Here is a 26,814-nt window from a genome sequence, read left to right on the forward strand (position 1 = left end):
TGTTTTAGCCTCCTCAGGGTCTCACTTCAATGTCTGTCTCAAGGTCTCACTGCTGTTCATAATTTGACTGCAATAACTGCATACATGAAAACAGGGTTTAGTGGTTAACATCCCAATCGTTCTGCATGTTATTGCTATACTCTTTTAAATATGTGAATTTTAAATGTAAGCACAGGCAGAGGGGGATATTATGAATCTGTATTTGAATCTGAATTTTTCTCATATACACAAGACTTAAACACACTACTACTATGACTACTATTAGTATGATACTAAATAAATAAAAATCCTTATAAAAGTCAGCATTTGTTTCTGGCAAGTTATGGCGACGTGTGCATTACAAATTAATATACTTTTTTACTTCATTTCTGTTGGTTTATTAAATAAAGTAAGTCAAATAAGTAACCGAATGCTTTATTTATTAAAATAACAAAAACAACGGAACCCTTAGCTTAAATAAGTTGTTTCAGTCGACCTCATTTGAGCGCTGCACACAACATGGAGGATAGTGAAAGGAGCAGGCATGATATCATAGAATAACGCTCAGTTTTAGCCAAAACAGGCTTTATTATTTCAATATTAATCAATGAATATATTGGAATTTAGGTAAGTCGTGAAATTAACTCGCATTTTGAAATGTCGGTAATTACAATGTAACGTAATTACATATTGTAACGGTCACTGCTACATTCATGTTTTGCTAACTTTCTGCCCATACCGTTACCATAGACCGTTACCTGTCCACTTGACCCATAGATACGTAACGTTATATGTACGTCATACGTAATACGTCTGGACCCTGTCTGTTTAGAAGCACAGTATTAGTATTGTTTTTTAGGTAGGCACCAAATACTTGGTTTATAAATGTGTGGTAAGTCGGCGTGGTATTTTAGAAACATGGAATTTAACATTAACGTTAGCTCTTCAGTGTGTACTGTGTCCTTTTACATTTCATGTTCTCTGTTAACTTTTTTAAAATTTATTTAAAGAACATAAGTACATCGCCATGTACACACACACAAAGTTAATACTAGAGGTGCTTATACAGAGAAAATATATGTAAAGGTAATAGAAAATGTGATACACCTTTAAATCAAATGTATGTACATGAGAAATTTATCCAACACAAAATCGGTCTAATTGCCTTGTTATTCTTAATGTCTCTTATAGTGTTGCCGTTTTGGTGCAGTTCTTTAAAAAGTGTTCAAAGTTTGGTTTGGAGTCTGCCCATTTCTTCTTGTTAATCTGGAATTTTCCCAATAACAAATCTGCAGAGGAAGATGTTTGGTCTCCGTCTGTCCCTGTGGCTTCAGCCTGGGACACAACTGTGTTCCGTCTCCCGGCAGAGTGTCCATAAACTTGCTTCGCTTCAGAAAGCCACGTTGCTTCCCCCAAAGAAAGTCCAAGGCTTACTCTACCCCTTCAGTGAGCTGGAGGCTTACCTGGACAGGTACTGCATTTTGTTTCTACATCTGAAATGTTTGACTTAGAGCTGGGCGATCTGGAGAAAATCAAACATCACAATATTTTTGACCAAATACATCAGTGTCGATATTGCGGCGATGTTGTAGGCTTGACTATTGGTGCTTTCACAAAATATTAACCCAATAAGATTTGAGATGAATAATTACTAGTAATGTGGATATAATGACTAAGTGGGTAAAGGCAAATAACAGAACAGCTAGAAGAGTCTGGTAACAGGGTGTCCGCAGGGTCTTCAAAACTCAAAAATTTCCAAATAAAAATTTTAGGCCTTAAAAAGTTTTAAATCCGCTGAACCATTATGTTCTAGGTCTTAAATAATTACGTCCATGCAACGCTACCTCCAATGCTTCCGCAGCGCTTTCTAATGTGTTTTTTTACTCCGGGGTGTTGTAGTTCTTTCTTTTGCTAGTCCAAATATAATTTGCTGTATATTTACCGACTATTTTTAATCCGTTTTGCTTTTATTAAATTTTAATACATTTATTTACTTTGCAAGTAATTTTGTGACTGCATTTCGTTGTACTTTTATGTCGTGATAAAGATCTTATATTTCATTCATAATAGTCTTAACCCTTGTGTTGTCTTCCCGTCAACCTTGGGGAAAAAAAACGCCTTTTTTCACAGTTTGTTTTTGCTTTTTCAAACGTTTTAAATTGTAAAATTTTTCTTCTTTACATTTTCAGCGCTTATATCTACATCCCATATTTTCTGATATAAAACAAAAAATGGGTCAATTTCACCCTAAGTCAACACAAAGGTCTTAAAAAGTCTTAAAGGAACACGCCGACTTATTGGGAATTTAGCTTATTCACCGTAACCCCCAGAGTTAGCCAAGTCCATACATACCCTTCTCATCTCCGTGCGTGCTGTAATGCTGTCTGACGGCTCCAGCAGCATCAGGCCAGCACAGAACATGCAGGTGAATGGTTCCAGTAATCCTACTGCTCCGAATAAGTGTTTTTTGTACACGCTGTGACTCTATAAATCACAACATGTAAATAGGAACATGTTGGCGTTATTTTGTCACTTTTGTCACAACTAGGCTAGTTGGAACCAGTTACCTGCAGGATCTGTGCTGGGCTAAGCTAATGCTGGAGCCGTCAGGCAGCCTTACAGCACGCACGGAGATGAGAAGTGTATGTATCGACTTGTCTTACTCTGGGGGTTACAGTGAATAAGCTAAATTCCCAATAAGTCGGCGTGTTCCTTTTAAAGCTATATTGTGTAAGAATTTCTCCCATCCAGCGGTGAAATTGTATATGACAACCAACTGAATATTACTTTCTAGCCCTTCCTCCTGTACATGTATTCTCAGGGTTGGGTTTACATGTAGGGATTATGTAATCAGATTACAAAATATAAGGAACTACAATCAACCCAGATTACATTTTTTTTTACGTCCTTATAATATGGCAATTTTCCAATTATGAAACTTGACAGTACACCTGTAGACATTTATGTCAGCATGTTGTTGATAGGGTAAGTAGATTTGACCAGCTCTTAACGCCGAATATGTTCTACTCTATATCACATGTAAATTACTGCTCTCTGGTTGCCAGTTTTGTTAATAGTGACTTAACTTATATTTGTTTTTTGTTTTTTATGAGGATGTATTGGTAGAAGAGTTTTTGTTTCTTTTTTATTGAAAATGGAAGATGAACATTTTGAGTAAGAGTTTACCTTGTGTTACATGAGCAAAGGAGGCATGTGGCTTTTGATTAAAAAACAGCAGCAACAAAACAAACCGCAGCCCACATGTTGTCCAATACACACAGGAAACCTGCAGTCTGTGCCAGGACTGGCTTTGTAAGGGTCATTTGATTGGACCAACTGTAATTGTAATTGTGTTTTGCAGTAATCCAAAAGTATTCCAATGGATTACGTTACTACTTACAAAATGGCCATGCCATCTGTTTTCAGTAACTAACTACATTTTTAAGTTAATCTGACCCAACCCTGTGTATTCTCTGGTAGCCTGAACTGTTGATTGGAATCATTCTCAGGTCTGTAGACAGGACACAGTTCCAGCTCTTTCATCCCAGTTTGGAGGACATGGTTAAAGCAGAAAAGCTCTTCTACTCTTCACCGTCTCATAAGATTGATTACTACATCTCTGCTGAGAGGCTGGACCATGTACCTGCACTGAAACCGCCGGAGGTTAGTGGGCGGCCTCAGTCACACTGTCTCTACCTGGCTCATGTACAAGTACTACCAACATGTCATCTCCTGAAGTTACCTCATGTTATTGCTTTGTTATGGAGGACTAAAAATGACTTAAGGAAAAATAAATAAATAAAAGTAGAAATAAATAAATAAATGCAGAAATATAGTGAAAATAAATACATTTTGGTAAAATAAATGGCTATTTCTGTATTTTTAAATGTATTTATTTATTTATTTATGCATTTCTATATGTATTTATTTATGTATTTATACATTTATTTATATATTTATTTATTTATTTATATATTTATATATTTATTTATTTCTGTATTTCTACATTTATTTATTTCTGTATTTCCACATTTCTACATTTCTTTCTTTCTGTATTTCCACATTTCTTTTTCCCTGCGCTTGTATACTAATTGAGTGGGAGGTGCCAACATCAGTCTGAACAAGGATTGGTTAGCTGGGGGCCGTGTCGCTAACCAGACAGAAGCAAACGATCCATCCATTGCTTTGACTCTGTCTCTTGTAGCTAATGTGACTGTGGGGTCACTCTCCAGTGGTGAGAGAGAGCAAGATATAGAGGAAGTTTATGTATGGTTATGTAAGTCATAATGGTAATTTATTGTTCTTGTGCTAGTTGCACAAAGTCCAGTCTGTCAGGAAATCGTGTACATCTTTTTCCTTGTAGGAAAAGCAAGGTTTTTCGTTTTTGGGTGCGTTTTGTGCAGGTGAAGTGAGCAGACTTCACTGCCGCGTCTGTCACCACACACTCGGTCGTTTGTGGCGTTCATTTCACTCCGGAGAGTTATAGACCTGGAGATTTGTTGGAGTCTCGGATGGGATTTTATCTGAGACTGATTGCCAATGCTGTTCCCTCGGTGCACTCGATGGAATCAAGTCCACCACCATCAAGGCTTTCACCTGAATCTGGAGCGGGCAAGACTGGAGGACCAACTTGCAGAAATTCCATGCACCGAAAAAGAGCTCTTAGCAGAGTAAGTCTTACTTTTAATTCGTTTAACTCTTAATTTGGCTGATTTCGTAATGTTTTAGTCTAATAATTTCAGAATAAACAAGTGATTTGAGCGTGTATGTATTGGGCAATCCACCATCTACTGTAACTAGTAACATATGGTGCGTTCTTTTTGTCTTGTAATCGCGACTAGTAGCTCGAATGTGACGTAACATCCATGTCGGAAAACGAGTAACCGTGGGTTGTTGCGTTCTTTTTGTCACACAATACTACGAGTCGGAGAAAAGATGGATTTTTGTAACATTTTTAGTAACTTTTAGGATTCTATTCACCCAGTTATTGACATATTACACACATATATTTCACAGTTTGATACATGAAAATTACTTTTTGGTTAACATTAACGTTCGGCTACTGCTCTGCTTTCTAGGGCTGTCCTCGACTAAAGAAATTCTTAGTCGACTAACATTTATAGGATTTTCTCGACTAATCGATTAGTTGATTTAATTGACAGAGCTGTGCGCTTTGAGAGGTGGTTAAGACTAGAAAAGCACAATAAAAATGTAGTTAATTAACCATCTGTAAAACTGAGTTTCTCCACAATTAATCCTGCAAAAGCACCACTTTAAATCTTGTGTTTACCATAAATTTGCTCATAAATTTCTTGGAAATGAGTAATTAAGCATGAATAAGCATAACAAATGACTTATCGACTCAAGAAATCTTAGTTGACTAAGACCAAAACGACCGATTAGTCGACTAAGAGGTGGTAGCCCTACTGCTTTCTGCTCAAGGCTCGGCTTAAGCCGTTGTTGTCATATAGCAACCGAGCGTCTCTAGCCAATTTCAGCTGCACAAGCTACAAAATAACTAATCAGGCGGTATTTAACTCCTAATAAGACTGTAGCAACATACTATAGGTAGCAGTATACAGCGCTATGTGCACCTTTGAAAGTGAACTCGGGGTCCTCTGGTTCAGACGACTTGACGAGTTGTATATACTACCTCGGTGGCGTTCTTTTTGCAACTCCGGAAAACAACTCGTAAATCGACTTCGGTGGACAAAAAGAACGCACCATTACATGTTAACTTGGCTATTGCATTAGCAAACATTTGGTAGCTGATGATTTGATGACAGGAGTAGCTAGCTAAAATTGCGTCTGAAATCATTCCCTCATCTGGATTAAAAATGGGCTGACTGCAAATTCCTAGCATCAGGGATTCAGTATACAGAGAGAGAAGGATAGACTGAGCTTTAGAACAGGTTTTCGTAATTGTCTGCCTTGACATCAATGCAGTTTGCATTAAGCTAGCTATGAGCTGTTGGCAGCTAGCTAGCCCAAACACCCCCGTTTCCCCCGCATTTTATTAAGCTAGCTATGAGCTGTTGGCAGGCAGCTAGCTAGCCCAAAACTCCATTTTCCCCTGCATTTCAATTCAGACCGTTCTCCCGCATGATTTTGTATCCCAGTAGGCTACTCTCTGGTAATTTAGAAAGTCCAAATTGGAGGTTTTGACACGTCAGAGCTGCTTTGGTTTTATTTCTCTTTTTTTTTTTTTTATTATTATTACTGATCCAGTTGGTAACTAAGCTTGTATCCTATTTTTGTGAGTGATTTTGAACCTCCGTGTTTTTCAGATTTTGGCAGAGAGTGCAGCCAGTAATGAAGGGATAGATGCACCTAGCACTGTAGATTTTGAAGAGACAGAGGGCTTCTCTCTACAGGATCCTGGACCATTAGTGCTTCATCGTGAGTCACAGTGCAACATCAGATGTCTGCAATGCTCATCAGGTAGTGTAACTTGTATCTATCATTAGCTGTACAGTACAGGCCAAAAGTTTGGACACACCTTCTCATTCAAATGCGTTTCCTTTTATTTTCATGACTATTTACTTTGTAGATTCTCACTGAAGGCATCAAAACTATGAATGAACACACATGGAATTATGTACTTAACAAAAAAGTGTGAAATAACTGAAACATGTCATATATTTTAGATTCTTCAAAGTAGCCACCCTTTGCTTTTTTATTAATAAGGGAAAAAATTCCACTAATTAACCCTGACAAAGCACACCTGTGAAGGTAAAACCATTTCAGGTGACTACCTCATGAAGCTCATTAAGAGAATACCAAGGGTTTGCAGAGTTATCAAAAAAAGCAAAGGGTGGCTACTTTGAGGAATCTAAAATATAAGACATGTTTTCAGTTATTTCACACTTTTTTGTTAGTACATAATTCCATATGTGTTCATTCATAGTTTTGATGCCTTCAGTAAGAATCTACAATGTAAATAGTCATGGAAAAAAAAGAAACACATTGAATGAGAAGGTGTGTCCAAACTTTTGGCCTGTACTGTATATGACACAAATATTTACAAATTACTTCTAATGGTAGGAAGAACACATTTCATACTGGACTGTATTAGGTTGTGCATGTGTTGTGACCACTGACCATGTGGTTTCTTTTTTTTTTTTCGCCTAGCAGTTTTCCTTGGACTAGGGTGGCCCCTAAATCATGGCTGCAGCTGTCGGCGTGGTCCTGCTACACCCTGCTACGCCGTGCAGTTCCCTGCTACGTCCTGTAACGCCCTGCTACGCCATGAACTACTGCAACTACTATTTATAGTCGTAGTTCAACTATCTTTATTGTGACTATTATCGCCACTGTTCATCACACCCCCAACCGGCACCATCAGAACCGCCTACCAAGAGCCTGGGTCTGTCCCAGGTTTCTTCCTGAGAGGGAGGTTTTCCTTGCCACTGTCACACTGAATCAATGCTCTTGGGGGAATTACTAGAATTGTTGGGTCCCTGTAAATTATAGTGTGGTCTAGACCTACTCTATTTGTAAAGTTTGACCTGCCAAGTCAAACTTCTAAAAGTAATGCAAAAGTAGTGTAAAGCATTACAATTCAAAGACAATAATATTGTAATATAACTAATTACTCTGAAATGACAGTAACTCGTAATCTATAATGAACTACATTTTGGAAGTAACTTGCCCAACACTCCTAGTTACTATCAGTTAAATTATGAATACATTTTATACAACAAGACACTTTGTGATTGTGTTAATTTTGTGAAAACAAAATATGTTTATTGATTGCCTCCCTTCCTCTGGAAACTGCCTCCTGATTGCGGCCACAACACAAGCTGGTATTGCCTTCCTGATTTTCCTGCCCAGAAACCCATATGTCTATCGGACCACCTGCCTGTAGGCTGTGTATCGGAATTGCCTAGAGAATGATAGGGGTGCAATGTTGATATTGATAATCCTGTTAACATAGTCAATATGATCAAGAGTGATAGACTTATTTGATGTAACATTTTCAGTTATTCTATTCCATAAAGGTATGTATGCACATCAGAGTTTAAAAATCTGCTAATCCCTCAGCATCAATAATGCACATTAGATTAGATTAGATTATACTTTATTGTCATTGTGCAGATTACGAGTACAAAGACAACAAAATGCAGTTTGCGTCCAACCAGAAATGAAAAAAAATCAAATATGTATAACCAAGTGTAAGTAATGAACATGTACAGATATGTGCAATGCAGTAGGATTATCATAGTAAGAATATAGATATATGCAGGGCATTAACAGAATATATTATAAGGAAAACGGAATTAATATGGATATTCAGTATGAACCACATAGACAAATATGTGCATTGTGGTAACCGTACCATTGTAGTACAGAAACGGTAACGTAAGAATAAGTGTACTGTATGTGCAAGAGGAATAGTATGAAGAGCAGTAGAATATGGCTATATATAAGTAGTTACAGTATGTACAATTATTTTGATACAGTTTATTTGTGTAGAAAACTGACGACTATAATAGAAGTGTATAATAATATAATAGTGTTATAAATTACTCTCATCTAAACATACTGTGGTCTGTTGGCTTGGAGAGGACCATACTCCTGCCTGAAGTTGAGGTATGCTACCTGCAGCGAGAACGGGTTGAGGCAGCAGGCATCAAAGCCGGGATGGAGCGTCAGGCAGGTAATGTCCGTGGCCGGGACTAAACCCTCAACTAGTGCCCGGTAGGCATCCACCTCTCGACAACACATGCTGTCCACCACCGACGCCATAGCATGTTTGCTAATGCAGATTTATTGTATAACACCAATGTACTAGCCTAGATGAACCAGCAGCCACCGTAGGTATGCTCGCCAACGTTGGAGAGCTCGGTTTCTTCATCCACGTCCATTGTAATTTGAGCATGAACTTGACCAGACTCCCTTGCGTTACGTCACTTCGGTCAGTCATAGATAGATGCGGAAGTTATTTTATCACAATTTTATCTCAAAATATCATTTATGGCGGTTATATATTCCTCCAGTTTTGAAAATCTAGTTGTTTATCATTAATATACACTATTCTGTATAGGGGTGTTCAACCTAGGCTTCCTTGTACCAGTGAAATTAAGGCAGTAGTAGTAGATTCGATCACATCGCTCTAAAAAATAAATGTAGAAATAAATAAATACATATAGAAATGCATAAATAAATACATGTAAAAATACAGAAATAGCCATTTATGTTACCAAAATGTATTTATTTTCACTATATTTCTGCATTTATTTATTTATTTCTACTTTTATTTATTTATTTATTTATTTTTCCTTATGTCATTTTTAGTCTTCCATACTTTGTTTCTCTTTTAAAGTGCTCATATTATACTTTTTGGCTTTTGCCCTTTCCTTTATTGTGTCTTTTTTTGTGCATGTAATACAAAGTGAAAAAGCCCAAAGTCCCCCCCAAAGGGACTTACCATCTCCAACAGAAAACACTGTTCACAAACTGCTCCAAACAGCTCTATTGTAGTCCAGCCTTTACTTCAGAGACAAACGTGGTCACTTTGGGGTCACACATGTTATAATGCGCACCTAGCTGCTAGTGTGGCATGCCCTCATACTCTGCAACTGACTGGCTAGTAGTCCTTACCTAGCTACTGTCAGGGCACGCCCTCATACTCTGCTTTTGACTGGCTAGTAGTCCTTACCTACCAACTGTCAGGGCACAGTAGCTAGGTAACTGGCTAGTATTCTGATACAACCTCTAAATACAATTATGAACCTGAAAATGAGCATAATATGAGCACTTTAAGTATGTGAACTTACAAAATTGGTATTGAAAAAAGTATCTTTTAGGAACGGTATCAAGGTCACGGTATTACGACAGGTACCGGTATCAAAAATGTTTGAACAATACCCAGCCCTACTCATCTTTTAAACCTCTGGCTGTTCACATTGCCCTTCGTCGGCCCAGAATGTAGACACACTGTCTGTGAAACATGTAGCGTCATGTCTCTTTACCCTCCTGCAGCCTCTTACATAATTAAGCATGAGCTGACACTTGATGATAAATGAGCAGATTTGTAACCTTATAGACAGTAGTGTTCAGCAGAGGGTTCAGGACGGAACATTGTGTTGCCAGGGACAACGGAGTGTCTCTGGCACCCCACGGTAGCTCCCACTCTGCCTCTGTGCTCTGTCCGAGGATGATGTATTCGTAGCTTACTGGCAGCATGAGCCTCCATCCATCTGTCTGGTGTCTGAGAGATGGATGAGCTGGAGTCGTGTCGTGTGGGACATGGCGGTCGATGGTACCGCAGTAGCAAAATGGTAGCAGCCAATCAGAGCGGCCTGTGAGTCAGAGGGTAGGTGAGCTGGCTAATCTGTTCACAAAATGAGGAAAACCTGAAAGACCTTTTTAAGGAAAATATTCCAGCACAAGCTCCCACAGATCGTTGAATTACTATTGAAATGTTTGATCACTGACACAGGAGGGCTGGGTATCGCCAAGGGTTTTCAGAATCAGTTTAATTCACAAGGTCCGATTCCATTACATTTCAATTGGATATCAATTGGGTTAGGGATATACCAATACAGTTTGGATATAAAAGAGATTCTAAGAGAACTTGTGCTGTCAATTGTACAAGCAAGTCCCTTACATTCAAGCCATTGCCAAATGAGTTGCTACAAAGCTAATTAAGACTATCAGCGCCTCACAACTCTCTCTGGATTTCTCAGTATGGATTATGTTTACAAAATGGAGTAGTCCGGCAACATTGGCGCGCAGAAACTCAAGTGAGATCCCCATAGAATCACCCAGAAATCCAATAAAACTAAATACTTGAGTACAATCCTAGTAATTTCACATTTTAATGAGATTACTCCATAACCCCTTAATTATTTTAGATTTAAAAGCTTTTTTGAAAGCCTGATATTACTTGGAGACTTAATTATTTTAACCCAGCCCTATAACACAGTCACAGTAAATTGCAATTTCAGCACAGTATTTCAGAAGAAAAGGACTTAGAGCAACGTGTGTGTGTGTGTGTGTGTGTGTGTGTGTGTGTGTGTGTGTGTGTGTGTGTGTGTGTTCCCAGGTGTGTTTCATCGGCAGGAGCAACGTGGGCAAGTCCTCTCTCATCAAAGGGCTGTTCTCCCTGACTCCTGAGGTAGACGTCCGAGTCTCCAAAACTCCAGTGAGTAGTCTTAGCCGACATACTGTCTGTTTTAGTTTCGTGGTCCAGCATGTATTGTTTATGTAAGATGACATTATGTAGAGTTAGATTGATCTTTAGCTTTTCTTTTTTTTCTTTTTTTAAAGTAAAACATGTTTTATACACATAGTTGGGTGTCGAACCTCAACACCTTAGAAATGGGTCCTTAGCATCAAGTCTCAAAAACCGTCTCGTATCAAAAACTTATATAAGACTAGAAAATGCATTTCCTGCAGAAAATGCTTGTGAATGCTGAAAAGCTAAATGGCTAAAGCTAAACTGGATGGCTAGCTTTGATGCGTAAGAAGAAGGTGAAGTAGTGGGAATAGTTTGAAAAGTGGAAATGGTGTAAGTATCAATTTCATGGAAATGTTAAATAACACCAAAAATGAATAAAACAAAAGAATATTTTAAGGTTTTCTGAAAAGCTGTCACTACACTGATTTGCTCGCTTCAATGTAAGAAGAAGGTGAAGTTGTAGGAAAATGAGCAGAAGTGGAAATGGTTCAAATGAATACAAATGTCTTTTAAAAAATTGAATAATACCAACATTGTATGAACGTTTTTGTAAAAGCTGATGTTTAACTGAATTGCCGGCTTTAATTTTATTGAATATATATTCAATATTTTCAAAAAGTATAAAACATTTAATGAATGAATGATGTGGAACATTTGAAGGTTTGAATGCTGCATTCACACAAATATTAAATATATATTTAACTAATATAAGAATATCAAGAGGAAAAAAAGGTCTGAGTGTTCGGACGTTCAAAAAAAATGAAGATGCTCTAAACACAAAAGTTCCAAAAAAGGAGTAAAGTCAAACACACACTTCTGGCAAAAAGTTAAGAAACGCCTTTATTTAGATGGCTATTTCATGTCAAAATTACTAGTACATGTTACAGTAAAACTGAGTAACAACCCACGCATAAACAGCCTTCTTCAGGCTGTCTCACCTTTAGTAGATACAAGATGACAGGAGCCAGGTAACACCACTAGATGGCTCTACAAAATATATAGAAGAAGAAAAGGATAATAAGAAAAGATCTAATGAAAAACATGGGCGTGCAAACAGAAAATGATCATTGACTGACTACGTTTACATGCGCATAATGTTCAGTTTTTTACCCTTATTCTGAAAAAGAGGCTATTCCGACTCAGCTGTTTACTGTTATGTTTAATGAAAGAGAATATTCAACTATATTACTGTTTACATGTACTGTAGCTGTGATAAATATGTTTTTTTCTCAAAGTTAACCAGCAGTGTTAGAGTAGACATGTTGGAGCGTGTGAACACAGCGTCCCTCTTTCATTCCTTCAACCAGCTTCTTGGAAAGGTCGTCGTAGCGATGTGTGCACATATCCAAAAACCTGTTGATATCCAAGTCTTTGATGATGTTTAAAAGTAGCTGTGTTTCTCCGTCTTATCGGGTCTGCAGCCTGGCAAACTGTCGGCTGGTTGGTATGTGTACAGTCAACATAGCAACGCACAGAGCTGACCATAAGCCGTAAACCGGCAAGTAAACTGGGGTAAAAACCCTGACTGAGACACATATTCTGAATGCGCTTTATACATGTTCAAAGAATACCTCTAAAACCTGAATAATACCAGAATATCCCACATATCTTAATCAGAAAGTGCTATATTCAGAAAAAGGCCTTATTCAGAATATCCAACTGCAATATGCTGTTTACGTGACCTGTATCATATTTGGAATATTGGCATATTTGGAATAATAGTGGAATATTGGTGTGCATGTAAACGTACTCAGTGATCAGGTAATTGGTCTCTATGTAAATAGATAAAGATATCAGCATATAATTTGTCTGGTTCAGAGTTGAACTCATTGTTTTTCCTTCCGTCTTCACTCCCTTTTTGGATTTCCTGGTCAGGGTCACACGAAGAAGATGAACTTCTTCCGAGTGGGCAAAGCTTTCACCGTGGTAGACATGCCAGGCTATGGTCACAGAGCACCCAAAGACTTTGTGGATATGGTGGAGCCGTATCTCTACACAAGGAAGAAGTAAGACATTTACTTAAGTTAGCTGCCTGAGGGAAGCAAGTGCTGTGTGCTTATTTAGAGTCAAACAAACCGATATATGGACCGATACGAATCAGACTACTACTGCTAGGTTGGGAGGAGATTTTTCTAGAAGACCATCACAGAACTCTCTTCATTATTATGGGAGGTGACATTCAACCATGATGCCAAGAAACGGTGTCATTTTAAGATCACTTCGTCAGAAAAATACAGATTACCAATTGTTTCGGTGTGGTATAATAATAGTCATAATTTACTCAAAATGAATTTTCTCATTCTTTGGATGAAATAAAAAAAACAATTACAAATGATTCCTTATACCAAACCACTCAGTAGAAACACTGTACTCACAGGCAGTGGCAGGATTAACATTTTTTCTGCACTTACCTTAACGATACAACACCAGCATAAAACACTGCTTATGAGGCCAGCTGTTGTTTCAGCCATGGCTCTGTAATCTTAGGCCATGCTACAAAGAAAGTCAATGGTATGGACTGCATTTTCCGTCTTTAATATGCAAAATGCCTTTGGATGATTTTTATCATTCCAAGATTCAAGTCACCTTTCTCCTGGACTACTTTGACTACTGTAACTCCTTGAATGTGGGAGTCAGTCAGTCTTCACTTTCATGTCTGCAGTTTGCAGGGCTCCAGACTAACTTTTTGCCTTGGTTGCATTGGTGCGCCTAACTTTTTTTATTTAGGTGCACCCACATTTTTCCTTGCGTCGCCGTTAACGCTGAATGGCGATACACGATATATAGCTCTGTATTTTTTTACAAAGTGGACTAAATGTTCCACTTTTCACAAGCTCTTTTATTAAATAATTGTGATTAAAATAAAATGCAAAGACAGGGTTTCCTTTACCAGTTTAAAAATATACAGCTGCACATGTAAACACATGTAAATGAAAGTTATCTGAAATAAATAGTCTAGGATATATATATATATATATATTAAAAAAAAAAATCTCTGAGAAAGCTCCTTCACAACAATAACTGACTGATTAAAAGAGAAAGAGGACACTCAGTTGGTATATATAGAGGTTTGACTCCGACTTGCAGCCCTTTACTGCATGTCATTCCCCCCTCTCTCTCCCCTCTCTCTCGTCTTCAGCTTTCCTATCAAAATAAAGGCCGAAATCTTAAAAAAAAAACAACAGAAAGACATAGGGAGACAGAGGGAGAGCGGGAGTGTGATGGACTGAAGCATATGCTATTCACAGAGTGACGGCTGACTCATTATGAATGGGTCCAGCACGGGTCGAATGCGCTTTGCCGGGTCAGCGGCGTTACACACGTCTTGTGTAGGCTATGAAATGTCTGTAGCCCATCATTACTGATTCATTTTTATGAACTATGATATTCTGGCCATTGGTCACATCTCTCGCCCAGGTCCAGCAGGCTCCGTCTTACACACTATTACTCAACGAACTGAAGTTAGTTACATTTAATAACTTCTAATATGTTTTTCGCCGTGGCTGCCGCAATAACAGATAGTTACCAGTGGAAACACTGGTACCAATACAGGTTTCCCTCTCATACTTAAAGGGAAACTTCACCGATTAGCATTAAGCTTTGTATCAGTAGAACCCTGGTAGTATTTTTGAATGACCATGCTTCCCTCCCTCATGTCCCCCTGAGGGGGGAGATCTCTGTATTGTGGGTCTGGAAAAAAGCCTCAGATGACGCAAAATGACGATTTTTGCGTCATCTGAGGTTTTTTTGCCCAGAGGCAAAAGACTACAGCCTGTATTAGGAGCCACTTCCGCATAGCCCAAAGGGGGTTGGACTGTCGGCTTTTTCCGGAGATTGCCGAGGAAAAAACGAGTGTCAGCCATCTTGAATCCTCGCTTAGCTTCTCAGCAGGAGCACAAACTGTTCATCCCGACGGAAATTTTAGAACAACAATTATGTGCATTCAAACTACCACACACGTGTATCACCGGGATACATTGGAACACATCGGAGAATATGCAGGACACTTTATTACGGACGCAATTATTGCTCGACACACTACGCAAGCTTCGCCTTCACGGAGACCAGCGGTGCTGCTCGATTCCTCTGGCCGGTAAAGTGACCTCATCAGCGGGGAGCGTTGAACGAGTGTGCCGGTGGAAAGCTAACGCTAGCCAGCCATCTGTTCACCAATCATGCTTGCAAGTGTCCGCTCATTAAACAAACTGGACAACATCCAACTTCAACGAAACTCCCAACGTGAGTTCACAGACTGCTGTGCTGTGTTTTTGTTGTTGTGGAAATATTGCTGTGGACAATCCAGCCTGCTGTCACCGGGTAAGACTTTTAGTGGAGGTGGGCTGTGTTACCCCGGACTGCCTAGTGCAGAAATGGGGTGATTTGTATCCAACTAACTGCTAACTGCTGGTGGAGTTTGTGACTGTAAAATGCTGACAATTCTAGCTACATCCCACGCAAATGTACGGCTGTGTTTATACTCGATGTTTATACCACAGCCCACCAAGAGCTAATGCTAGTAGCTATGAGTTAGCCTTCTTTTATTACATGGCTTGGTTGAATTCTAATGTAGAATGCGATCTGTTATTTCTTGATAACAGACCGCTGCTAAGGATAACACACGGTTGCCATGCATAGCAGAGCGTTGCCATGGACACAGTTCTGTTCACTCTGGAGCTATCAATCAATCCGCTGAAAGAAGTCCAGATAATGTATCAGCTATGGCAAAAAAAAAGCATGTTTTAAATGTGTAACACCACTTGAGCCATGGTGAAACGTTTTTTCGTGTATATGGTTGAAATGACAATAAAACACACTTGTTGAGTTGATCGTCTCACTGTCTGTCTGTAAAGGGTAGGCGTGGCTTGGGAGTGGCCTCATACAGCAGCAAAGCAAGTGCATTCTGGGATTTGGCGTCTTTCATCCATATGAGCCAAAAACACATTTTTTGGCTTATCTTGGCCTAGAAGGAACCAATTTCAATTTTCTTTTCACATTTCTACTACATTAGTGACCCAATTTAAAGATATATTCAGCTTTCCAGCGGTAAAATTTCCCTTTAACAATATACAGCTGTGTTAATAACAATTAAAACTGTAGACAACTTGTGCATTTGTGACTGCGATCTGCCGCCACGCCAAGACCCGCCCTAGGAAGCAGCTCGATTGGTTGGGGTTAGGCATTTCACCCTATGATTTCACCTCGAGTGGTTGAGGTTAGGATAGCCGATTGGTCAGGGGATAGGACCTGTACAAATGGGGTTATGTTACCTTGTGTAAGCATCATGGACAAATAGCCAATAAATGCTAGCCAATAAATGCTATTGAAGGGCGGGTCTTGTCGTGGCCATAGTGGGAATATTGGCAGGCTGTCGTTTCAATGAACGTTGGCTGGACGATGAAAAATACAAATTATGGATTAAATGGGGACAAACCCTACAAACCAAAACAAAGTCTGCAAAAAAGACGTGCAGCTTTTCACAATGGGCAAGTCTGCGCTCTTGAGTCACATGAAGTACGTTTCAAGTAAGCCAACTGAAGAAGCCTGCTGTACACGTTAGCGCCAGTTCAATTCAATTTTATTTATAGTATCAAATTATAACAGAGTTATCTCGAGACACTTTACAGATAGAGTAGGTCTAGACCACACTCTATAAATTCCAAAACCCCAACAATTACCGTAATTCCCTCAAGAGCAAGCATTAGCAGTGGCTATTGCGACAGCGGCAAGGAAAAACTCCCTTTTTAGGAAGAAACCTCGGCAGACCCAGACTGTTGGTAGGCGGTGTCTGACAGGGCCGGTTGGGGGTGTGATGAACAGTGGCAAATAATAGTCACATTAGTTAGCGCCTATTTGTTTAAGCTAGTAACTTCTATCTAGGAATTTGCAGGCTAAGTGACTGAGAGTACATGGTGAGATATGTAATTTTAGTATTGCATGTCTGTCATGGCACTTTCATTTGTGGAATATGCAGTGAACATAGCCAAATTTACATCACAATAACTGTAACGTTACTACCCGCAAATTAAAACCTGCATCAGCCCGGTGCATATCAACAATCGTTGATTGCTGAACAGAAATCATGTCAGATGGCGGGTCATACAAGTAGCCTACTGTAAGGTTGAGGATGGCCTTATGCAATATTTACACTGCTCTATTCCAGTAGATAAATGTATGTCTTGGCAATGAAATACATTTTTTTATAAACTGAAATGCAACAAAGTGCAACAACACAGGGTGAAAAGAGGAGCTGCAGCAATGTGCAGTACAACAAAAATGTGGTGTTTTTTGAAACTTAAACCATGTAAACCTATTCTGGTACAATCTCAAAATACAATTATGATCCTGAAAATAAGCATAATATGTCTGCTTTAACACCTGGCTTGACTCTTACACCTGCAAAGAGTTGATTAATGAGGCAATTTATTTGTCTTGTCCGCCCACTCCTCTGACTCACTCCTCTGACTCCCAATGCTGAACCTGCTGCCAATATTTTCTTGGATGAAACCGTATCCTCTGCCTCTATGCCCCGCCTAGAAGCTGACTCTGCTGTGGTTCCATCTTCTGTTCCCCCTACTGATGAACCTCTTGCCATCACTCTCATTCAGAATGGTTTGACAATCAGCCAGATTGAACCAGCGGAGCAGTTTACCTCAGAGACAGACGTTGCCAAGGTGTCATCACCACCACTTCCCCTGCCACTGAACTGACTGAAGTCATGACATCAGTCCTGTATATGGACTGTTCTTATATAGCGCTTTTCTAGTCTCAACGACTACTCAGAGCGCTTTAACGTAGTACAGCAACCATTCACCATTCACACACATTCATACGCTGTGGCCGGGGCTGCCATACAAGGTACTCATCAGATAATCACTCACACACATTTACACTCGTTGACTGCGGCTCTACAGGCTCTTCCAATCACCCATCATGCAGCGCAGGATGACCTGACAATCAGCCAGGTTAAGGTTGAAAAGAAGAGTGGAGTCCAGCGCTTCTTCAGTTGGTTCAGGAAAACACTATGCTGCTGTTGCCTGCCTGAAGACGCAAACTGAGGGCCAGATGTACTATCGCAAGGGGAAAGTGAGAGTTTCCCATAAAGAGATGGGAGAGGAAGTTTAAAGTGCACCTGTGATGCCCTTCGGTGTCATTTAAGTGTTAACTTACACAGTGCTTCCTGTGTGCAGGTTACTAATTAGCTCAGCTGGGTCTGGTGTCCTGAGGCCACTTAAGCTGTAGTATCCTCTGTCTCTTCTCTCTGCTCTGGCTGTACTTACAGGCACACCAAGGTTTGGTTATATTTGGTTAGGTTGTCCTAGGTTTGCTTTTTGCTGAGTTTACACTTTACAACACCAACACACGCACCTATTTGCCCTGTGGTGACAGGTTTGTTGGGGACCCAGTTGTTCAGGTGGTGGTGCCCACCAAACTGCGTGATGTGGTTTTGAAAGTGGGACATCTTGTGGTACGTAAAATGTGCCACTGTATTTTACAGTATTGTTTTTGGCCTCGGTTGAAACGGAATGTTGCTACCTAACGTCAGGGCGCGTCACGTTTTTCAGCTCACCGGGAGGCCGTACTTCTACCCTGCTGTGTCTGAGACCTGCTCCTTTGGTCGGGCCGGGTTGGGTGCCTCTGCATACACTGTGGCAGACATTTTGTTCCGAGGCAAGTGGGCTGATGTCTATGCTTGGGGTTTCCATCAGTGCCCCATTTTGTTTTGCTCTCTCTCTTCCTCTGAATTTGCTTCAGGATCCACAACAAACGGAGGTTTGGGCAGCCGAGGAAGTGAGGAAGAGAAGAGAGAGGAAGTGATTAATTGCTGTTGTTGCTATTTCCGGGATTGTGATTGGCTAACGTGGACTTAAGCTTCTCATTACACTGCCACCTACAGGTTTGGCATGCTCTTGCCGGCATATGTATGTGTAAATGAACACTTTTCTGAAAAAAATGTTGAAACGGAGAGGTTGAAATGTCCGATTTATGAAAATAGCCGGCCACGTGTAAACGTAGCATTAAGCTGCAGTACCCTGTATCCAGTCTCTTCTCTCTGCTCTGGCTGTACTCACAGGCACACCAAGGTTTGGTTATGTTTGGTTAAGTTGTCCTAGGTTTGCTTTTTGCTGAGTTTACACTTTACAACACACACACGCATCTATTTCACTCATGCACACCCTACACCACTGACGCTACTGATTTCCACATCCCATTCTGTATATAATTTGGTCTAATTTGGTTCAATTTGGTTTAATAAAGTATTCTTTAAACATTTACCATGGTGTTGTCTCCCTCTTTATTATGACCACCTGAGCCAGGTCATGACAGCGCCTAATTATGTATTTTGCGGTATGTACAAAAACCGCCCGTGACAGCGCACCTAAAAGCAGGTGTAACCGAATCTCCGACTCAGCGTTCACATTCCATTCCAGCAGTGGTTCAACTCCTCGCTACGTTACAAATATTGGCATCAGGATCATAGCATCAGCAGTGGGGAAATCGCAGTCTGCACTCAGCCGTATCATAGCACCAGTATTTAATGCTTTGCTACAGCGCACTAGTCAGTATACATTTCCCCACCACTAATGCCGAAATAACACGCATCAAGCTGTTACCTCATGAACAAGCAGATCAACTTTGTTATTGCTAAATCTTTGTTTTGACTGACTTGGTGGCTGATCCATGATAGAAAGAGAGAAGGAGGCCCATTCAATTGCGCTTTTAAATGCGCACAATTTACGGTATATAGTGGACAGAAAAAGGCGCTGATTACCCGATGAACTGCAGGTTTGGTAAATCCGACATAAGCTTATGTATCACAAAAAATCATAACATTTATTTTTATGTAAGGATATACAAACATCCATCCATCTTCGTCCGCTTATCCGGTATCGGGTCGCAGGGGGAGCAGCTCCAGCAGGGGACCCCAAACTTCCCTTTCCCGAGCAACATTAACCAGCTCCGACTGGGGGATCCCGAGGCGTTCCCAGGCCAGGTTGGAGATATAATCCCTCCACCTAGTCCTGGGTCTTCCCCGAGGCCTCCTCCCAGCTGGACGTGCCTGGAACACCTCCATAGGGAGGCACCCAGGGGGCATCCTTACCAGATGCCCAAACCACCTCAACTGGCTCCTTTCGACGCGAAGGAGCAGCGGCTCTACTCTGAGCTCCTCACGGATGACTGAGCTTCTCACCCTATCTCTAAGGGAGACGCCAGCCACCCTACTGAGGAAACCCATTTCGGCCGCTTGTACCCTGGATCTCATTCTTTCGGTCATGACCCAGATATCCTGTCCATAAATGTTACAAACAGGATTGGTGACAAAGCGCAGCCCTGGCGGAGGCCAACCCTCACCTGAAACGAGTCCGACTTAATGCCGAGAACCCGGACACAGCTCTCACTTTGGTTGTACAGAGATTGGATGGCCCAGAGAAGAGACCCCCTCACCCCATACTCCCGTAGCACCTCCCACAGTATCTCCCGGGGGACCCGGTCATACGCCTTTTCCAGATCCACAAAACACATGTAGACCGGTTGGGCATACTCCCAGGCTCCCTCCAGGATCCTTGCGAGAGTGAAGAGCTGGTCCGTTGTTCCACGACCAGGACGGAATCCGCATTGTTCCTCTTCAACCCGAGGTTCGACTATCGGCCGAACCCTCCTTTCCAGCACCTTGGAGTAGACTTTACCAGGGAGGCTGAGAAGTGTGATACCCCTGTAATTGGCACACACCCTCTGGCCCCCCTTTTTTAAAAAGGGGAACCACCACCCCGGTCTGCCACTCCTTTGGCACTGTCCCAGACTTCCACGCAATGTTGAAGACGCGTGTCAACCAGGACAGCCCCTCCACACCCAGAGCCTTAAGCATTTCTGGACGGATCTCATCAATCCCAGGGCCTTTGCCACTGTGGAGTTGTTTGACTACATCAGTGACCTCCGCCTGGGAAATTGACAATGATCCCCCATTATCCTCCAGCTCTGCCTCTAACATAGAGGGCGTATTAGTCGGATTCAGGAGTTCCTCAAAGTGCTCCTTCCACCGCCCTATTACCTCCTCAGTTGAGGTCAACAGTGTCCCATCCTTACTGTACACAGCTTGGATGGTTCCCCGCTTTCCCCTCCTGAGGTGCCGAACAGTTTTCCAGAAGCACCTTGGTGCCGACCGAAAGTCCTTCTCCATGTCTTCTCCAAACTTCTCCCACACCCGCTGCTTTGCCTCTTTCACGGCAGAGGCTGCAGCCCTTCGGGCCCTTCGGTACCCTGCAACCGCCTCCGGAGTCCTCTGGGATAATATATGCCGGAAAAACTCCTTCTTCAGTCGGACGGCTTCCCTGACCACCGGTGTCCACCACGGTGTTCGTGGTTTACCGCCCCTTGAGGCACCCTAAGACCCTAAGACCACAGCTCCTCGCCGCAGCTTCAGCAATGGAAACTTTGAACATTGTCCACTCGGGTTCAATGCCCCCAGCCTCCACAGGGATGCACGAAAAGCTCCGCCGGAGGTGTGAGTTGAAAGTCTGTCGGACAGGGGCCTCCTCCAGACGTTCCCAATTTACCCGCACTACCCGTTTTGGCTTACCAGGTCTGTCCAGAGTCTTCCCCCACCCCCTGACCCAACTCACCACCAGATGGTGATCAGTTGACAGCTCCGCCCCTCTCTTCACCCGAGTGTCCAAAACATACGGCCTCAGATCAGATGAAACGATTATAAAATCGATCATTGACCTTTGGCCTAGGGTGCTCTGGTACCAAGTACACTTATGAGCATCCCTATGTTTGAACATGGTGTTTGTTATAGACAATCGATGACTAGCACAGAAGTCCAACAACAAACAACCACTCTGGTTTAGATCAGGGAGGCCGTTCCTCCCAATCACGCCTCTCCATGTGTCTCCAACATTGCCCACGTGCGCGTTGAAGTCCCCCAGCAGAACAATGGAGTCCCCCACTGGAGCCCCATGCAGGACTCCAGTCAAAGTCTCCAAGAAGGCCGAATACTCCGAACTCCTGTTTGGTGCATATGCACAAACAACAGTCAGAGTTTCCCCCCCCACAACCCGCAGGCGTAGGGAGGCGACCCTCTCGTCCACCGGGGTAAACTCCAACGTAGCGGCGCTCAGCCGGGGGCTTGTGAGTAACAAACCTCTCCACCACGATAAGGTGATGGTTCACGGAGAGGTATACAAAGGATATACAAACAGCCAGCAATAATAACAGACGTAAGAAATGAGCACTTTGAAGTGCAGAGAAATTATTAAGGTGACAAAGTTTTTACTACATCCACAAAGAATAAACAAAGGAATGCATCAGAACAATAATAAAGTGCAATACTCTTGAGTTACTAAGAAACTTTCTAATTATAAATGTATATTTTAATGATTGAGGGTAAGGTAATTAAGGTATTTTCTTTTACTGGGGACATTAGTCCTATTAAATGTGCAAAGTTGACCAAACGTGAGATAAAACTGCACTTCAAAGGTTGGCTAATAATAAAAAGGTGAAAGGGGAGAGTATAATTAATAGTTTATAGGATAGTACTGGTAAGGTACTCCAATTTGACACTACTGAATGATAGACCTTTACATTTCATTAATGTGATGTTTCCCCCCAAACTTTACTCACTCTAAACACTAAATACATTTTAGATAATAGGCTACAATGTATTACTATGAGAACTGTAATACACTATGATCCCTGAAAAAAGAAGATAAGGTTTTCTGTTCTATGGTCGACAGGTGCTAAATAATAAAAGCACCAAGAACAAGTGAGAGAGAGAAAATACAAGACAGAAAGTACATAAATGGAAGAGGAGATGCAAGAATAGAAGAGTGGTGGATGAAGAGAAGAAAAACATGGGAGAAGGAAACACAGGAAGGAAGAGGGCAAGACGTATGAAGAGAAAAGTGCAGCTTGTTCAACTCTGAAACTAAACATCACTTCCTCCTCTGAATGTCCTTTGTTTAGGTGATCTCTCCTTCGCTCTTCACACCTCCTCCCTGCTACTGTTGGAGATCAGTGCCAAGCAGTAAAGCTCTTCTGATTATGGAAGAGAGCGGAGGTTTGGAGACAAGGAGGGAAAAGCAGAGCTGTAGGGCATGACTGATGGTTTGTTAGTATTGTGTGTCTTGTGTATGAATAAAAACCAAGGCCTGTAAAATATTTTGGTTCAAATCCTACGTCTTCATATTTTAGCCCTTGAAATTACTTCAGTTTTACAGCCTGAAAATCACATTATCTGGAAAGCAATATTTGGACATTTATTCATAGGCAGCCCAACCTTTGTAGGGTGGAAGACAAACATGTCAATATGACTGAACCATTACAAGTTTGTACGGCATGACCTAGATTTGGAAAAAAGTGTGAAAAGACTGAAATTAAGGGTAGCATAAACTTTGAGCAAAATCTAAGAGGGTGCACCAACTGTTTTCCTGGATTTTGGCACAGAATGACCCAACTGTATGTCATTTGGCTCAGACCCCCCCACTCAGTGCTCCTCTCCATAGCTGTCTTACTGTATGTTATGTTAGGAACCATGAAGAGAAGGTAATAATTCGGGGTTAGTGAAGTGAACCTGTCGAGTGATTTTGTTTGGGGTCATTATTTTTATATTGACTCAGGCAAATTAGATAGCAAGCAAATTCTACATTTTGAAAAATAAAACTTGTTTTTTTGCTTAAATATCTGATCCTTCTGCTATTACGAAACGCATTATGTCTTTTAATGTGAAAAAAACAATAATAATTTTGACTATGTATTGGTATATATTTTACGGTGGTGTAAGGTGCTGGAAAAAGCTTTGAAATGGACCTTGAAAGTGCTTGAAAAGTGCTTGAATTTGACCTTGGAAAAGGTGTACGAACCCTGAGAAGGAATGGGTCATGTAACGCAACATTAAACATATTGATATAAACAACATCACTTCGTTCGTGGAGAGGCAGCGGATGCAAGGACGTTAGGTGCGACGTTAGGTGCGACCTAGGAAAAAGTCTTAGTTGCACCTTTAGAAATTTTGGTCGCACTCTAGAGCCCTGAGTTTGTGCAGATTGCTGCTGCAAGCTTTTTAAGGGGTTCTGTAAACATGAGCATATTTCCCCTGTATTTTCTCTCTCCACTGGCTCCCTGTCAGTTTTAGAGTTAAGGCTGATTCATGCTTCTGCGTTAAATCTACGCCGTGGCTACGTATGTAGGTATGAGGAGATACCGGGACCCTACGCCGTAGAGTGGCGTGCACCTCTCAAATAATGTAACTACACGTCGCAGCAACACACCTCGCTCGGCCGTGGCTTGTAGCGTTGCATTTCCCCCGACTCATTTCCTGGTTCTCCTTCTCCATAAACAACATGAAATCAAGGAGAGGGTTAACATTTCCTGCTTCACATTTCCCACCGTGGTCAGAAAGCACAGGGGAGACACTTTGTTTCTCTCACTATGACTCTAGAGTCGGGACTCGCTCCAAAGCTAATCGCTGTCACTCTCTCACTCTCTCTACCACACACTCCCCAGCATGCACACATGCCGGCCCTGCTATTCTCTTAAAGAGATTGACGCACACACCCACGCACAAGTATTAAACTTCAGGCTACTTACGTAGGCTACGGCGAAAGCTCTGCATGGAACCTCGGCAGAACCATAAATCAGCCTTTAATTTCTTAAGGCTTTACTATTTTTCTATAAATCACTTCACCGATTGGCTCTCTCTTACCTATCTGACCTTTTAATTCCCTATACCCTACCTATGTCACCCAGGTCGTCTCAGGTCGTCGTTAGTTTAGTTAGTTAGGCTTGTGCCTGCCTGGGTATATGCATGATTCTGTTGTGTGCTGTTGACCTGTTTTATTCTGCCTATGTTTGTAAAGCACTTTGGTCAGCTGGTATTGTTTTAAATGAGCTATAGAAATATTTGACTTGACTTCTGGATTGCACTGCCTGTGGATTGTGACCTGCCCCACAAGGTGGCGCTGTGTAATCACTGCACGGTCACTGTTTACTTCTAACTACTTTAGCCATTCTGAACAAAACCCCACAGAAAATGAATGGTCTTATATCCAGGGTGACCGCAGAGGGAAGCTATAGGTACCGGTTTGGTTTGAAGTTTACTGACCCTGTCTTCTGCACCTGAAGAGCTAAACGCCTGTGTTCTTATTTTTATAAAAACTCTGATTAGTCACATCCATTAACGAATGCAAATCTATCTTCCTGTTCCCTCAGTCTGGTGAGGACGTTCCTGTTGGTCGATGGCAGTGTTGGTCTCCAGAAGGCTGACCTGATTGCCCTGGAGATGTGTGAGGAGATCAGACGTCCATATGTGGTAGGACACACACACACACACACTCACACACACACACACAATCTTCATAAATAGTATTATGTCTACTTAGTTAGGAGAAAAATTCTATAAGATCTTAGCTTGAAAGCAGAATACATGGACAAATATAAAGGTAACTATTACCCATATGCCAAATAGACATTATGTTCCTTACATCCATGTAATTACAGTCATGATTATTATGGTGCTGGAAATTATGGTCAGGCAGCAACAAGTTCTCTGGTCATTTGATCACCAACCTGTAACTTGTACTTTGAGTCACCGTCTCATATGCTCAAATTATTTTTCTGATCAATAATTTCTGTAAACATTTTAGAGCTGCAGGGATTATTCCACTAATCGATAAGGCAAGACAGCTTTATTTGTATAGCACATTTCAGCTAGAAGGCAATTCAAAGTGCCTTACGTTAAAAATGAAAGAGCAGTTAAAAAAATATTTGTTAAAGAAAATATAAAAACCGTTGAATTACAATAATACAGGTATGAAATACAAAAATAAAAGTTACAGTGCAGTTTGAGAAATGAATAATTACTTAAAAAAGGCAGCATCAAACAGAAAAGTCTTCAGCTTTGATTTAAGAAGTGAAAGTTGCAGCAGTTTTCTGGGAGTTTATTCCAGATATGTGGTGCATAAAAAGTGAACGCTGCTTCTCCGTGTTTAGTTCTGACTCTGGGGACAGAAAGCAGAGCTGACCTAGATGATCTGAGAGGTCTGGGTGGTTCATAATGTAGCAGCAGATCAGAAATAAAGCATTCAGTGCTTTATAAACCAACAGTAGGCTTTTGAAACCAATTCTTTGAGAGACAGGAAGCCTGTGTAAAGGCCTGAGAACTGGAGGGATGTGATCCACTTTCTTGGTCTCAGTGAGGACTCGAGCAGCAGTGCTCTGAATCAGCTGCAGCTGGCTAATCAAGTCAATCAATAGAAAATTAGTCTGCAACTATTTTGATTATCGATGAATTGATTTGAGTTAGGGATGGGCGATATGGCCTAAAATCCATATTGCAATATACATTGCAGCCTCTTGCGATAACAATATATATCACGATATATAAATTATAATAGAACCATTTCAGACCAAACTGCTAAATATATATATATATACAGTGAGGAAAATAAGTATTTGAACACCCTGCTATTTTGCAAGTTCTCCTACTTGGAAATCATGGAGGGGTCTGAAATTGTCATCGTAGGTGCATGTCCACTGTGAGAGACATAATCTAAAAAAAAAAAATCCAGAAATCACAATATATGATTTTTTAACTATTTATTTGTATGATACAGCTGCAAATAAGTATTTGAACACCTGTCTATCAGCTAGAATTC

At 41.0% G+C, this 26,814-nt stretch overlaps 1 protein-coding gene and 1 long non-coding RNA gene across 4 annotated transcripts in view; both read left to right on the forward strand.

The window, feature by feature from the left end:
- The first annotated feature begins 488 nt into the window (after window positions 1-488).
- The window catches only part of gtpbp8 (GTP binding protein 8), a 35,703-nt gene continuing 9,377 nt past the window's right edge, over window positions 489-26,814 (forward strand). For 2 of the 3 annotated variants that reach the window (XM_028592154.1, XM_028592156.1), the window contains exons 1-6: window positions 489-606; window positions 1,275-1,450; window positions 3,489-3,642; window positions 11,030-11,128; window positions 13,040-13,170; window positions 25,370-25,469. In XM_028592154.1, the coding sequence (XP_028447955.1) occupies window positions 1,281-1,450; window positions 3,489-3,642; window positions 11,030-11,128; window positions 13,040-13,170; window positions 25,370-25,469 (654 nt within the window). In that variant the 5' untranslated portion in view covers window positions 489-606; window positions 1,275-1,280. Of the gene's footprint in view, window positions 607-801; window positions 872-1,274; window positions 1,451-3,488; window positions 3,643-11,029; window positions 11,129-13,039; window positions 13,171-25,369; window positions 25,470-26,814 lie in introns of those variants that run through there. The other variant, XM_028592155.1, reaches the window with a different exon arrangement.
- LOC114564670 (uncharacterized) lies at window positions 4,056-7,152 on the forward strand. The gene is made up of 3 exons (XR_003693798.1): window positions 4,056-4,649; window positions 6,267-6,420; window positions 7,114-7,152. It is a non-coding gene; the product is annotated as an uncharacterized LOC114564670 (long non-coding RNA).

This window comes from Perca flavescens, chromosome 11, assembly GCF_004354835.1.
Source record: "Perca flavescens isolate YP-PL-M2 chromosome 11, PFLA_1.0, whole genome shotgun sequence".
In the NCBI taxonomy this organism is placed as follows: domain Eukaryota; kingdom Metazoa; phylum Chordata; class Actinopteri; order Perciformes; family Percidae; genus Perca; species Perca flavescens.